General features: G+C 36.1%; 1 protein-coding gene across 2 annotated transcripts in view; it reads right to left on the bottom strand.

Moving 5' to 3' along the window:
• FRYL (FRY like transcription coactivator) overlaps positions 1 to 16552 on the bottom strand; it is a gene marked incomplete at both ends in the record, with an annotated part of 139115 nt that overhangs the window by 112010 nt on the left and 10553 nt on the right. The window contains one exon of one of the 2 annotated variants that reach the window (XM_084233592.1): positions 6162 to 6361. In XM_084233592.1, coding sequence (XP_084089718.1) covers positions 6162 to 6361 — 200 coding nt within the window. Of the gene's footprint in view, positions 1 to 6161; positions 6362 to 16552 lie in introns of those variants that run through there. The other variant, XM_084233593.1, reaches the window with a different exon arrangement.

The following is a 16552-nucleotide window of genomic DNA, read 5'->3' as shown; positions in this document are numbered from 1 at the left end:
GTCCTGCCACCTTACCCACAAAGGAATTGTCCTTTTGAAAACAAGAGGAATTATACTGTAGTTAGGGAGCTTCAGTAAAAAATTTTATACCAAACATCAAGAACACTAGTTTATCTTTGGCTCCTAGTTCCTTTAAATACAAACGGCCAAGCTTAAAACTCCCATATAGGTTACTGGAGAACCTTTGCTGGGGACACTAACAAATCCTCCAAAAGATCTTAACATTGAGGATTTTGATAACATAATGAAGGCCACAGTCAAAAAGGACCCTCCGTGTACACTAGGCTTCCAATCAGCTGATCAGCGCCTCAAACGTAAAGCATAACATGTCACAACAAACATGGGAGAAGGTAAAACTTTTGGAGGAACTAAGATCACATAGGGAGAAGGAAGTTCTGGAAAAATACACAAATATTTCATATTCTCACAAAAGAGAAGCAATTGCAGAGTTGTAAAAATAAATAAACAAACAAACGCTGGAACTGGAACAAAACCAAATACATAGTCAGATCAGCAGGTTATGGTCTGTTTCTATCTTCTTTTCTAGTCATTGGAGATCAAAAAGATTAACAGATAAGCCTGGATGTGCCTGTGTCATTACCCAGGATTGAGCCACCTCTTTTTATGAAGAAACAAAACCAGGGTTTTCAGTTGCTTAGATTGCAAGTTGCAATTTCAATCAATGATTCTCTTCCTTCCTGAACACCTTCCTTCGCAAATGAAAATAAAATGGTGGCTAAAAATGAAGCTCACCTAATCTCTAAATCTTTGGCCTCCTTAACCTCCTTTTATTATGGCTTCTAAGGTAAGAACAAAAGGCTAATTCTCTCACTTAAGTGGCAGGTTAAATTCTTTTAGCAAAACCTACACGCATTTGTGGGCCTCCCCGGTGGCGCAGCGGTTGAGCGCTGGGTTGTGAAGCTGCCCGCAGCCTCTGCAGCGCCAGTTCGATCCCCGGCTGCTCCCCAGCCACCGGAGGAGGGTCCCACATGGCACGCAGACCTCTTCTGGCGCCCGCTGCTCCCCTCAGCAGTGTACTTCGGTCCTTCTGCCTGCTCTGCTCCCCGCTCTGGCTCTGGTGAATTCTCTCACCCCCCTGCGCTTCTGACTATACCCAGTGCTTGTAAAAATAAATAAATAAATAAAGTTCAATGTACTTTCTCTCCTTAAAAACAAATAAATAAATAAATAAAAATTGTTAAAAAAAAAAAAAAACCTACACGCATTTGTGCTTCTTAGATGTTTTGTAATCCACAGTCCAACTGACCACGAGACATGCTAGCCTTTTTGACCTAGCAAGTCACTGATGCAATTTTGTTTAAAGTGACCATGCAAAAGTTTCACTCAAGACCTGCAGAGTTGTCTTGGAAGGTTGCTTATTATTTAAAAGGGTACAGGGCAAATTTCTAATTAAATGCAACCACAATAAATGCATTCGAAGCTATAGTGTAAATACTGACAATATCAGATTAAACAGATTTTCACTACTAATCCTGATGGTGGTTGGATTAATACACTCTACCCAGGCTTGGACAGAAATGATAACAAAGCTGACACAGATTTGTTTCACATAAGAAGAAATTATATGCTGGTATATAGGAGACTAGGGACTACACTCTATAAAATAAAATGGGGTTTTCCTGTCAGTGTTTGTCCTTGAATGCTGCAGGTCACAAAACTGGTTTTACTGGCATGTCAGGTACCTCCTCTAAATGGGATGATGGAGTAGAATCATCTGTTTTCTGATGGAATCCTCACCACTGTTCACCACCACTCTACCTCATTTTAGATTGCATAGCAAAATCTCTGAAATTAGCCATTCAATGAATGAGTAAAATATTCATTTTTAGCATCAGACTATTCTGAAAGAACACTAGAAGCTCTGGCTAGAACAATGACATTGTATATTGTTAAAACAAAGGGCATGCACCATAACAATGTTCTCAAGGCTAAATTCAACTAACAACAGAAACCTGTAGTAGTATGTACATAGCACCGACCCTCACCGGAAGAGCAGGAGATACAAAAGCAAGAGATCTGGTTCCTGGAATCAAGTAGCTCACATCAGATGAGGAAATACGTAAGCCATTGACCATAAAATGTCAGAATCTAGGAGTATGAATAAGTATTACAGTAAAACAGATTTCATTAGCTTTGGAGTAGGATCATGAGAGAGGGAACACATGGGAAGTTTGGAAGAATAAGCAGAGGTTTGAAAAGCAGAGAAGTTCAAAGCTTGTTGTTTTTCAATGTCCACAACCAAACTTATGCCTGAGTCCCAGAGCAGGGGGACCCCAGGGCCCATGAGCTGTGCGGCTTGCTGTGGCAGTCCTCTTGGCCAGTCCCCATGACGATAGGAATGGAGCTGAATTTGACTTGACTGCTAAAAGCATTTTAGCTCATGAGAAAAATAAGGAACTACACCAGGACAACAGAATTTATAGAGGATACTTTGAGCTACCACAACATACATGAGGATAGAATTTTAAGATATTGTACAAAGGGTAACAAGAATGTGAAAAGTCTAGAATGATACTATAAAGCAAGACTTAAAGCAGAAAGGTGATAATACCTGTTTTTCAAGTGAAGACAAAGGCTGGAAAGAGAGAGGAGAATAGAAAGGCTACTGCAATGGTCCAATACCATAGAACCTGACTCTGAACTAGGAAAGGCTACTGCAATGGTCTAATACCATAGAACCTGACTCTGAACTAGGAAATGGCATTGGAAGAAAAAAGGGAAAGATAGAAAATCACCATTTTACAGACTCAGTAAAATTAGGTAATTTCTTCCATAGTTTTTAATACTTACACTCTGAAGAGCTCCCAAGTTCAACATGAAAATTTCTTTAAGATATATAATACCAGAGAGCTGACAGAACCACACCACATGATACTGCTTATAAAATGTCTTATCAAATAGGTACAGTGCTTTGCAAATGTACTATACAAGCTGGAGCTTACTGAAGCAGGGTAAGGGTTCCTGAAGTTCATTATAGTCTAATTTCTGTTAATATAAGTTTGAAATTTCACAAAACTTTTTTTTTCAGCTTTACTGGGATAGAATTGATAAAATTATAACAAATTTAAGGAATAAATGTGATGATTATACACATACTTTGTGAAAAGATTCCCAAAACCATCCACCACCTCTGATACTTAAATTCTTTTTGGTGAGAACACTTCCTTTCTACTCTCAGAAAATTTTAATTCTATAATACAGTATTATTATCTATAGTCACCATGTCCTATTAAGTTATTTTATGTATATATTTTTAAGTGGCTCCCTTTCTCATAGTATGCTGTTCAAGTAGGCTGGTGTAGTAATCTACCAAGTAGTTCATAGACCATCGATGAAGAAAATTAACATTTTCTAGATTAAGGCCATTTATGATCAGATCTAATCATCATTAGAAAATTATGTGTGACACTGGTATGAAAACAATCATTAATTTGTGATGCAAAAGCAATCATGGAATGATTTAAATGGCATACAGTGAATTGCACAGTTCTGAAATACACATTTGGCTAATATTCTTTTATCTATTATCTATTTTATCTATTAGTATGCGTTAAGCCTCAAATACATTATTTCACCGATGCTTTCTTCAGAGTAGTTTCTTCCAATTTATCAGAAAGAAACTCATTCAAGGGCACGCACACACACACTCCTCCTTTGCCTTCATGATCAGTAATATTGAGGACTATTTCATGAAGGAAATCAAGAACCTGTAACAGTACCTCCTTTACTTCCCTCCTTTATTAAGTCATCACTTCATCTCCCTTCTGCTCCCCTCCTTCTATCCTGAGGAAGTATAGCAGATTGCACAAACATACAGGTTCTAAAGTCATTGTTGGGGCCTCCCTGGTGGCGCAGCGGTTGAGCGCTGGGCTGCAAAGCTGCCCGCAGCCTCCGCAGCGCCGGTTCGATCCCTGGCAGCCGGCCAGGGTCCCACTTGGCGCGCAGACCTCTCTTGCCGCCCACTGCTCCCCTCAGCAGTGTACTTCGTCAGTCTGCCTGTTTTGCTCTCTGCTCTGGCTCTGATGAATTCTCTCACCCTCCCGCGATTCTGACTGTACCCAGTGCTTGTCTAAATAAATAAATAAATAAATAAATAAATAAATAAATAAATAAATCTTTAAAAAAGAAAAAAAACACCTAAAGTTATTGTTGTGGCTGCCTCCTCATTTTGTCACTTCCTAGGTTTGGACTTCAGACAAGTAACAAACTCTGAGTCCAAACTGGAGGTAAATACCGATCCCTAACTCAGTGTGTAAAGAAGTAAGTTTTAGCTGTCATAGCCTTCTCTCCATCTTTATTGTGACCATGCCACTCCCTATACTGATTGTGGTACATCGCATATCTGCTCCCTTCAAAACGAAAAAGTTACCACCTAGAGTTCTATATTCCCACTAAAATGGTCACAGGCTGCGAAATTTCCAAATCCAACATCCCCTTCCCTCACTGGTCACTGTACTCCACCTCTTGGTATTATTTGATAGTAATAATAATACTCGATACTCTCCTTCCCTTGATATCATCATCTTGATATATCAAGATAACATATCATCTTGATATTATCTCTTAGGGTCTTACCACGCTCATGCAGATGATGCCAACACCTGCATTTCTGATCTCTACTTTGCATGGCTTTATAAAAAGAATATCGAGCCAACAATCAGATTATTCTAACATGGTTTAAATCTCCCATATTTCATGTTTAACATATATAAAGGAAAAATTCTTTTTCACCTTTTGTACACTAATATTACTGTGCTCTTTACCTAAGAAAATACATGAGCATATTTTCTAACATGTCAGAGAATCTTTAATGCTCTGCTTTCACTCAAAACACCTAATCCCATTTAATTATTTAAGTTCTACTGATTCTACTTGTCATCTTACTATCTTCTGTACCTTCTTCTACTCTTAATGTCCAAGCTTAAGACTTCATTATAGCCTGAATTATACACAATAGCTTCAAGTCTCTGCCTTTAATTTCTTCTCCCTCTTATTAACCCACTATTGTATAATCTACCATAATAGCTTTCACAACTCCTCAGAATCTGACAAATATTTTTCATTTTTTCCTCTTCCTTCCTCCTTACCATAAACTCAAATTATGTGGAGTCCTCATATTCCTTAAGTATGCCTAAATACCATGAGTTTTAAAATGCTTACTTATTTGACTACTGCTCTATCATCAAGATATAAAATATTCTAGATTTTCCTTTATTTTCCTCATACATGTTATCTGTCTTAACAACTCCCACTGGTGCATCTATTTTTCCTTTGTAACTTTCAGTAACTTATCAAAACTAAAGTCATTACAGCTGTCTAAATCACCATTTTATTACTAAGCTATCCCCTATTTTTTAAAGACAATTTTTTTAAGATTTATTTATTTTTATTCCAGAACTGGGGTACAGCTCAGAGGCATGGGAGGGTGAGAAGATTCACCAGAAACACAGCGGGGAACAGAACAGGCAGACAGACTGAAAGCACTGCTGAGGGGAGCAGCAGGCGAGAAAGGAGAGGTCTGCCGCACCATGTGGGTATCTCCCTGGCTGGCTGGGAATTGAACCCACACTACAGAGGCTGCGGACAGCTTCACAGCACTGCGCTCAACCCGCTGTGCCACCAGGGAGGCCCCTTTTTAAGACAATCTTTAAGAGCTGTTTTAGGTTTACAGCAAAATTGAGTGGGAGGTATAGATTTCCCTTATGCCTTTGTCCCACATGTGCATAAGGCATAGTCTCAACATTTCCTACCAGAGTGGTACATTTGTTATAACTGATGAACCTATGCTGACGCATCCCAATCATTGAAATCCATATATTATGATTGACTCTAAGTATTGTACTTTCCATAGGTTTGAACAATGTACATGTACAGATCATTATAGTATCACACAGAACATTTTTCACAGCCCTAAAATTACTCTGTTCAATGCCTATTTCTATCCCCACTCCCACCCAACACCAGGCAAACAATGATCTTTTTATTGTCTCCACAGCTTTCACTTTTCTAGAATGTCCTACGGTTGAAATTATTCGGATTAACTTCCTTTAATATTTTTCAAGTATATTATTTCCTTGGAAAATTTTTATTATAATGATTAATACAAAAGTCCAGAAAATTTCTAGGGCAGCTCTACTTACCAAGGGTTCAGCCATTACAACTTCAATTTTCTTTTCAGCTTGAACAGCAAATTCTGCAAAGAGGCTCTTGATGACATATTCACCAGGCTTGACATCTGGGTCAATTGTAATGCTTGACATGATGATATTCTTTTTTCCCAAAGTGGGATGAAAGTTGGAAGAAGCACAGCACTTATTCACTTTGCTGACAGGTGCTGAAGCTAAAAGTAAAAGAAACAAAAGAACTTTCCTTTAATAATCAACTCGATTAGGCTTACCATAATCACACCATTTAATATGCATTCTCTCCCCTAAGCCCACTCAGATCTCCCAATCTACTTTATCATACTCTATTTTCGTCTATTACACTTGCCACCTTCCATTATAACTATGTTTATTATATGCTGTTTTCTCTTTAACCTACTAATGTGCATTCTAGAAGGATAGGATTTCTCTCGTCTTTTTTGTTCACTAATGAATAAAATGCCTAGAACAATACCTGGAATATATTAAGGTATATAATAAATATATATTGATTGAATTTTAAACAGTCATGTGCAATAAAGAAGGAAATAAAACAGATGTGAAAAGAAATGGGTAGATTAGCAGATGGAAAGCATGTTCAGGAAAGGCCTCATCCGAAGAAGTTACATTTGAACTCAGATCTAAATAATGAAAGAGAGGCAGCAATGGTAAAGTACTAGGAATAGAAAGCACACTGCTGAGTGTGTAAGTTTGAGAAACAAAAAGAAGACCAGAGTGCTCTCACAAGGGAGAAAGCAGGGGTGGAGAGTAATGTGAGGTAAGGTTAGAATCATTATTTAGGAATTGATATTTTAGAACTTTGTAGGCAAATTAGATGTGGTTCAAAGTGCAATGTAAATGCAAAGAAAATCATAAGTATGGAAAGGGATAGGAGCTGGGCTCTCTCTTTTTTTTTTTTTTTTTTTTTAGGAGCTGGGTTCTCTTTAAGACTTCTCTGTCTCCTCTGAAAATGGATAGGAAGAGGGAAATCATTACTGAATCCAGTTGAGATGATCACACTGGGTGAGGATGGCAATGCCACTAGAGAGAATTCTTTACGTGTTCCTGAGTTTGATATTGAGATGAGGGAAGGGAATCGACAATGACTCAGGATTTTTATTTGAGTCACTCAAGGGATGATGGTGCTATTTACTCAAGTAGGAATGCCACAGTGCCTGGCAAACAGTTCCAGGTATGGCAAAAGGAGCACACATCCCCTGAAGATTCTTTGTCTTCACCTGTTCTGTTCTCTCGGACAGCTGACCTGGCTTTCTAACTTGGTCTTCCATCTGCCACTTAATACAGACACTTGCATTTCCTAACTTCAACTTTTATCATATGCTTGCCTGATCTCCAGATATTGCCCTTTCACACGATGTCCTGTAAGCAATCCCTCTTTAACATGGGAAGCAAAACACAACTATTCAAACATGGAATTTCTATATGAATGTATGTCTATAGCTACAGGACAATGAGTTTATTCGAAATCCATAAACTCCAAACTGATAAGAAATTGTTCTGTCATCTACAAAAACATCCTCTATCAAAGATAGTATGTCAGGATATATAAATCTGTGAAAAGCATTGAAAGAATATTACAAAGTGTTAAAATGCAGCCAAAAATAAATGTTTGTATCAAATCAAATTAAAATACAATATGTATTGTACTCTAAAGCTAAAATGATATAAGAACAATTCCAAACAAAAATTCACAGTCCTTTGAAGACAGTACACACTATTTATTTTAAACAATGACCTGTTTGTTTATTCTGTTTCATGATCCAACATTGTGTATTATATCAAGGAGAAAATCTGTTCATGAATGTCATCATGGTTAAAGGAGATCTTAAATTGAAAAAATTACTTTGGATCATTAATACCCTATATTTCATATCCATATAAGCTAGATAATTTTAGGGAAACATAAAATAAACAGTGAAAAGGCTATTCAGATCATTTCCAGAATTTAAATTTACATTTAAAATAAAAAGACGAAACTTGTTCAAAATTTTGATTTAAGGTAATACATACAAAATAGTATCTTTTCTATTAAGATTCTGTAAGTTTTTAAGATTCCTAACAACTTAACAGAGCTACAAGGTTTCTTTGGCTTAAATTTTACAACAAATGTAACTAAATAAGAAACCTTTAATAGAATAGATACTTAAATTCCAGACTGTGATAAAAGATAAACTTTTTAAATGATATTTTAGCTTTGGAATCATCTCTTCAAAAAGTGAAACTTTAAAGAAAATGACATCTCAATTAATTCACACTTATTATTATCTACTTCCTAAAAAACAAACATAAATTAAGTATAAATATTCCTAGATATTATAACTGTATATTTTAAGAAGTTTGCCAATAAAGTCAGAAGTTTTGGGCAAGCCTTTATTTTCCAAATATCTGCAGTATTATCCAAAATAAAATAAAATATAAGATTTTTGTTTAAAAACATGTTTTAGTAAAGGAATTAATTTATTTCAATTGTATTTCTTAGTGTTTAATAAATACATGAATTAATTAGCACCAAAAGGTAGCACTAAACTGATATATGTATTGAAGTTTCAGGTCACAAAACAATGTTATGCTCTTCATCTAGATGAAGTGACATTATCCAGAAATACTGAATGGCATGAGATAAAGTTCATCATATAGAGTTAAATGAAAAGAGATCATATAAAATTAAAGATCAGGAAAAAACATTTGAGCATAGAATAAATGCTGCTAATCCCTTCTACCTCCATTTATAAAGCTCTAAAGAAGTTGTTCACAAAAAAGGCCTATACCTCCAAATTAAAAACTGGTATAAGAATATGGGAATACATGGTAGAAAGGGCAAACAAGAAAAGCCCAATAAAAATGAAAACACTAATTTTTAAAATAAATAGAAATTAGGTAAAATTTTCATCGATCACAAATGTTCCACCCATCATAATGTTCAGCCCTGTTTGAAGATATGCGAATTTTTCATATCTACTGATAGTTAAGAAAAAGGGACAATCACTCTAAACAAGATAAACAGGCTAGTTTTCACATAACTCCATTAACTTGATGTTACTGTGCTGCTTGAATCAAAAATAAAGTTAAATGACAAAATTTATCTACAAAATAAAAGTGACTATAAAAGTGAAAAATTTATGTAAGCTTATGAGACTTAACAGTTATAACACAGTGTAATTCTTTTTTTTTTTTAAGATTTATGTATGCATACAAGAACTGGGGCACAGGCTAGACATGCGGGGTGTGAGAGGAGCCACCAGAGACAGAGTGGGGAGCACAACAGGCAGACTGACTGAAATACACTGCTGAGGGGAGTAGTGGTGAGTCAGAAGAGGTCTCCTGCGCCATGTGGGTTGCTCCCTAGCTGGCCAGGGATCGAACGGTGCTGCAGAGGCTGCGGATTGCTTCATAGTGTGGTGCTTAACCCCTTGCACCACCAGAGAGGCCCTCACAGTGTAATTCTTAAGAACATAATTCAGGCATTGAATTACATGTTGTAAAAACGCAATGTCATTTTATACATCCTTGAAAATAAATCAACTACATGCTAATAATAAGAAAAAAGCAAGACTTGATAATTAAATTAGGGGAATTAAAAGGTAGTATGTCTATTCTTTCTACTAAGTACAAGTAAAAATACAGAATTTTTTAGATAGCTTATTCTCTATATAGCACTGTACTTTGCATATTTAATAAAATTGTTATCTTTTTCATGTTCATAAGACTCCTAAATCCTTATAAATTTAAATTCAGTCAAGGAAGAAAGACAAATAAACCTTAAAGCATTGCATGTTTATAGCAGCAGCTCTCAGTCTTTTTTTCTGCCTCTACTATGTCCTTAATAGTAGCAAACTAAATAGTAACATCCATCCACATACCTAGTGACTCTCAATAATGGGGGTGTTTTATATAGTGATGGATAGATGTGGTTTTGAAGGACCGCTGGAGTCTATGAAAGCTGCCTCATCCCCAAAGACAGGTCTTTAGGGATAAAAATTACTACTCTAGACCATGACCTTATATACATACATGCATATTATATTCATACATTTATAGATTTACAAATACAGAAATGTAACAAGGTACCACACAATTGATTACTGTTAAAAAATTAACTTATGTTGGAAAGAATAAAATTTTTGAAGACTACTTTAATACGTATGAAGTAAATGACCTTGGAATAAGAATAAAAGTTTAAAATACTTTAAATTTACAAAGTAAATGCAAAATTCTTAGTCAAAAAAACAAGTCCATCCCAGCAAGTTATTTTATGGCTATCAATAAACCAATTGTAAAGCAGATAGGGAAATGACTGAAAATATTCAACATAATATTGAAGAACAGGGTTGGACGACTAACACTAGCCAATGTTTAAGACTTAAAGTTACAGTAATCAGAACAGGGTAGTACTGGTGAAAAAAGACACAGAGACCAGTGGAATGGAACAGAGAGCCCAGGAAGAGACTCAAATATAGTCGGCTGATCTGACAAATGAACAAAAGCAATTCAATAGAAAAAGGAGACTTTCAATATATGGTTCTTGAACAACTGGATACTCACATTAAAAAAAAAAAAAAAAACCCGGTCCTCCTGGGTGGCGCAGCGGTTAAGCACTGGGTTGCGAAGCTGCCCGCAGCATCTACAGCGCCAGTTCGATCCCCGGCTGCCGGGTGAGGGTCCCACTTGGCGCGCAGACCTCTCCTGCCACCCGCTGCTCCCCTCAGCAGTGTACTTCGTCAGTCTGCCTGCTCTGCTCTCCGCTCTGACTCTAGTGACTTCTCTCACCCTCCCGCGCTTCTGACTGTACCCGGTGCTTGTATAAATAAATAAATCTTTTTAAAAAAAGCCCTTAGGTAAGTGTTTTTGAAAAAAAAAAAAAAACATTCTAGGCATAGAATTTACATCTTTCACAAAAAGTAACTCAAATCACAACTCAAAATGTTAAATGCAAAATTTTAAACTTGAGTTTGGCAAAAAAAATTTAAATACAATACCAAAAGCACAACCCACGAAAAGAAAAATTGCTAAGTTGAGCTTTATTTGTATTAAGAACTTCACTTTATGAAAGATACATAAGTGAATGAAAAGACAAGACACAGACTGAGAGAAAATATTTGCAAACCATAATCTAATAAAGGACTGCCATCCAAAATAACATAAAGATGGGCCTTCCGGTGGCGCAGTGGTTGATTGCTGGGTTGCAAGGCTGCCCACAGCCTCTGCAGCGCCGGTTCGATCCCCGGCCACCGGGGGAGGGTCCCACATGGCGTGCAGACCTCTCCTGCCTCCCGCTACTCCCCTCAGCAGTGTACTTCGTCTGTCTGCCTGTTCTGCTCCCCACTCTGGCTCTGGTGAATTCTCTCACCCTCCCGCACTTCTGACTGTACCCAGTGCTTAAATAAATAAATAAATCTTTTAAAAAAAATAACAAAGAATTTTTAAAACTGAACCTTAAGGAAATAAACAATTCAACTTAAAAATAAGCATAACCTCTGAACAGACCTCTCAGCAAAGAAGACATACAGATGGGAAGCAAATATCTGAAAAGATGCTCCACATTTCAGATCATCAGGGATACACCAATTTCAACAACAATGAGTTACTGCTATACACCTATCAGAATGGTCAAAATTCAGAGTACTGACAATACCCAACACTGATCAGAGTACAGAGTAATAGGAACCCTCATTCACTGCTGATGGGGATGCAAAATGGTACAGTTACTTTGGAAGACAGGAAGTTTCTTACAAAACTACACATACTCTTAACATACCACCCAGCAACTGTGCTTCTTGGAATTTACCCAAAGGACTTGAAAATTTCTGTGCACACAAAAACCTGAACACAGATGTTCATAGCAGCTCTGTTCGTAAATGCCAAAATGTGGAAGTAACTTCAGTAGGTGAATGGATAAACTGGTACATCCAGATAGTGGAACGTGATTCAGTGCTAAAAGGAAATGAATAATCAAGCCATGAAAAAAGCCTTGAAGGAAATGTAAACACATATTACTGAGTAAAAGAAGCCAGTATGAAAGGGCTACATACTGTATGAGTCCTAATATCAGACACTCTGGAAAATGCGTAACAACTGTTAGTAGCAAGACGAGAGGTTGCCAGGGGTTGGGGGAAGAAGGGTTGAACAGGGGATGTTTAGGGTAGTAAAAAAACTCTATGATTCTGTGATGATGGTTACATGTCATTATACATTTGTCCAAATCCACAGAACATACAACAACAATGGCAAACCACATAGTAAACTAGGGCCTTTGAGTGGTTATGATGTGTCAGTGCAGGGCCCTCAATTATAACATACATGAATGCAAAATGTCAATAGTAAGGGAAAAGGCTGGGGGCAGGGAGGAAGGCAACACATGGGAACTCTGTACTTTCTGTTCAAATTCTGTAAACTTGAAAGTGCTCTAAAAATAAAGTCTATTTTTAAAAATCACAAAAATAAGAGTAAGAAAGAAAAACCTATTCTATCCCCATCAGTCAGAACCAAGGTGCCTGGGATGAGTCAAAATAAACAACAGCTCAAGCTAAAGCTTAAAATAATAAACGTATCTGGATCAAGCTGAGAGAAAGGAAACAGCTTACAAGTCAGTAAAAAAAAAATAATAAAGCATCAAAAATACAAATCAGGTTATATGTTAGACAGACTCAAAGTACAAGCAAAGAAAAGTAAAATTAGTCTTAAAGAGTAATAGCAAAGTTCAACTTCTGGGAAGATCTATTGGATTTGTGTCCCTGTCAACTAATTATCAAGAGGAAAACTTTGAAAACAACCACACCTGAAGAGGAAAAATGAAAATGTGAGTAATGTGCATGAAGAACATATCGAGCAGTACAATTTGAAAGCATCAAGTGATGGCTTCAGTGCAAATACAGTTTGTTGTAAGGCAAGATGCCCAAAATGCCTTTCATCGGTGAAGGAAATTCATACATGGCTGTATTTCTGATGAAAATGAAATATTATTTAACACTTTATTAGATATTGGAATATTATCTCATTTTATCCTAACACACCTATCCTTATTTCAAGTGATAGGCTAATAAATGGCTCCTTTAACAAAAACCATGTCCTGGTTTTTAACATTTTCCAATTTCCATCATGTAAATACAGTCATCGTGGCTGTATTTAAGCCACCAACCAGCTGGTAAAGTTCCTGGCAGGAACTAAATCCAGAAGTTATTATTCATTTAGGATGCAGAAATTGGCTCCTAATTAAAGTCACTTGCCTCAAGGGAGCAGAATGTGAACTCACATCTTGAATAGCTAAGCGCTTTCACATCAATGGTTTTATTTCCTCCAGAATCATTAGATTTTGATATAGCCTGTTTCTTTCTAAAAGGCCTATATTATTAACACATGGCATGCTTGAGTATTTCCTAAACCAAATATTTTGCTTGCACCTTTAAACTCACTTATTTAAATGAGCTAAGAAAAGGCTTTCCCACTTTATTAGGTATTTACCTACTAGATTATTTACCTATTTTTAAATTCTTTCAGTTAGTTTTATGTATTCCATTCAAATCTGTCATTCAAATGGATTTGCGGTGATATACAAAAAAATGTTCTTTTCCCAATCAGTCCTTCTGGGTTCATTTACTGAAATTCTATCAATGATTTTATTCATTCACAAACGAATAAATCCAGATGCAAAAATGTTTTCTGGGCTTTCTATTCTGCTCATTAACAATAGGTTTTGTATCACTACCACTTTTAATTGTTGAAGCTCTGTAATAGGTGTTCTTACCGGTTGGCACAAATACTCCTCTGTAGTCACCATCTTCAGAAATTTCTCAGCTGTCATTCACTTAAACACTCAAGTGTATGCACAGCTTCAAAAATTAGAAGAAAACTAACATCTTAATTAAGACCACTTGTCTAAGACTGGCCTACTCTCATTAATTTGTCTTCTTTTGAGTACCCAAAGAAAAATTTATCTTTTCCTTCATAGGGGATCAATCTCTAAGTAATTCTATACTTTAAGCTTCTATTTTGTGTGAGTAACAGAACTTTTTCTCACTACCTAGGTCCAACATTTTTTTGCTTCTGGTTGAATTTCATGGACAAATTAAGACTTTTGCTTGTTCTTTAGACATCTGTTCCTAAAATGTTTATTTATCCTAATCTAAACCATTCCCATTGAGAACAGTTTCTAAACAGAGAAGCCCTATGACATCTTTGGCACATTTCCAGTGATTTTTACTTGAAGTCTACTACAGAAATATCACTTATTATAAAGTTCAAGGAAAATAACCCATCATCTAAATAATCCATTATTCACTCAGCTAGAGTCTCCCTGAGGTTATTTTCTTGTGCTCTCTTGCATCTTCAGAAGCTCTGCTAAGAAACTATTCTAAAAATGTATAAACAATATGGTATTATTTTTAATGTGGATAGGCTTAGGAGTTAGAATTCTGACAACGGCTGGAGGACTTGGCTTAGCTACTTACTATCATTTTAATCTTGGTCAAATTATTTAACCACCCTAAACTTTTGTTTCCCCTCCAGAAAACGATTTATGTCTCAACCCTGAATATTTATCAGAAGAGTCTCAACCCTGAATATTTATCAGAAGAAGCTACAAGAAAGTCATTTTCATTTTTGTTTTCCACTCCTCCTCCTCCTCCTCCTCCTCCTCCTCCTATAAAAAATATTTGCTGCTTATGAAAAAACTATTGTAGTAAACTTTTTCCCTCTAGCCAGATATGCCTGCGGTTATCAGCATAGGATAGCACAAGTGGAAATCTGAACATCAAAAACCACCCAGCAAATGTTACCTAAACCCAAGGTATGGGGGAATATAAACAAATGACTATGGATATGTAGCAATTTGCTTTGCCTTCTAAGAAGAGCAAAATCTAAATAGGTGGGCTGAGTTCTCTGCACACTGAGACTGAGAGGATGGCAGAAGACAAGGGCTTCCTCCTAATGTCTTAAATGGCGCCTAACAAAGAAATGCTCAGAGAGTCTGAGACTCTTTCTTTCTATGGCTCTTGGGGTTACTCTTCAGAATACTGTAGCTTTATGGACTGCAATTAATACATAGGGAAAAGTAACTGCACATCTATTGGTATCCAGCAGTCAGTGACAAACAAAATAGCAAATACCAAATCTGTTTCAATTAAAAACAGAAACTAAACAAAGATACTGATTCTTGTCTTAATATTCAATTCCATGGAGGTTGTGGGATAATACAAATAAATGCTACAATGCAAGAAATTTAAATCACTGTTAAAAATATTGATAAAGATGAGACAAAACTTTACTTACTAGAAACTATCACTTAGAAATAAAAATAGATTAAAATCTTCTGTTCACAAATATAAAATGTGGGGATAAATTTAGTCAAAAAAATCTAAAAGTTTTGTTAGAACTGACACAACAATATAAAAAGGTATATTTCCATTGGTTCAAAATCTTCCTTTATATACTGTAAGAATTTCTTATTGTTTGGTACCTTTTTTAGCCAATACAACCTAAGCAAATAATACTGAATTTGCTTTTGATTTAAGGAACTGCCAGATAAGGCTAACAAAAACTAGAATCGGGTCAGAAAACTTGACTTTGCCAGATTGTTGAGAATGTATATGAAATCTTTTTCAGGAGGTAGAATCATAATAAACAGACTGACAGAGACAAGTTTTTATGTTTGCCAATTTGTAATGAGAAATATGCCAACTGAACATTAATGCTTAACTGGCAGGCCATCCCTGGTGCTCCTTGGGAGTAGATCATAAGCACTGAAGTGTAACCAGAAAGCTGCATGGAAAGCCTGAAGATCAAAGAAATTTAGACCTGTGATGCTCTGTAATAGGGAGCATATGCTCATCTTATTGTCCAGTCTACTGGGCTGTGCTTAGCAGGACATCACATGTCTAAAATGTGTTAAGTGTTCAATTTCCCCATGCACAGCCAACAGTTATTTTAATATTTGCCAGTCTGATACGTAAAAAAATGAAAGTTCATTGCTAGTTTGGTTTATACCTTTTGGGTACTATCACATTTGAATATTTTTTTCATTTATTTGTCATATTAAATTTTTTTACATAAATCGAGGTGTTATTATATCTTTTGCCAGTTTTCCTCTATTATCTTTTTCTTATTAATTTGTATGAGCCCTGAGTATTTTATATTTTCTGTCATCTACTTCATATATTTTCTGACTCATCCTTTCTTGTTTATCACATCACTTACCTTATAAATATTAAGTAATATTTTGGTTGAAAGCATCTATCTTTTTTATAATTTGGTTTTTCTTTCTTGGCTAGAAGTTTCTTCTCTCCTGGATTCTGTGTGTTGACTTCCAGTTTTATCGAAGAACTTTAAAATTAATTTTCAACTTCATGTCTATCTGCATACTGGTTTTTCAATCT

The sequence above is a fragment of the Talpa europaea genome, assembly GCF_964194135.1.
Source record: "Talpa europaea genome assembly, chromosome: 5".
Lineage (NCBI taxonomy): Eukaryota > Metazoa > Chordata > Mammalia > Eulipotyphla > Talpidae > Talpa > Talpa europaea.
This window is presented reverse-complemented; position numbering and strand designations above follow the sequence as displayed.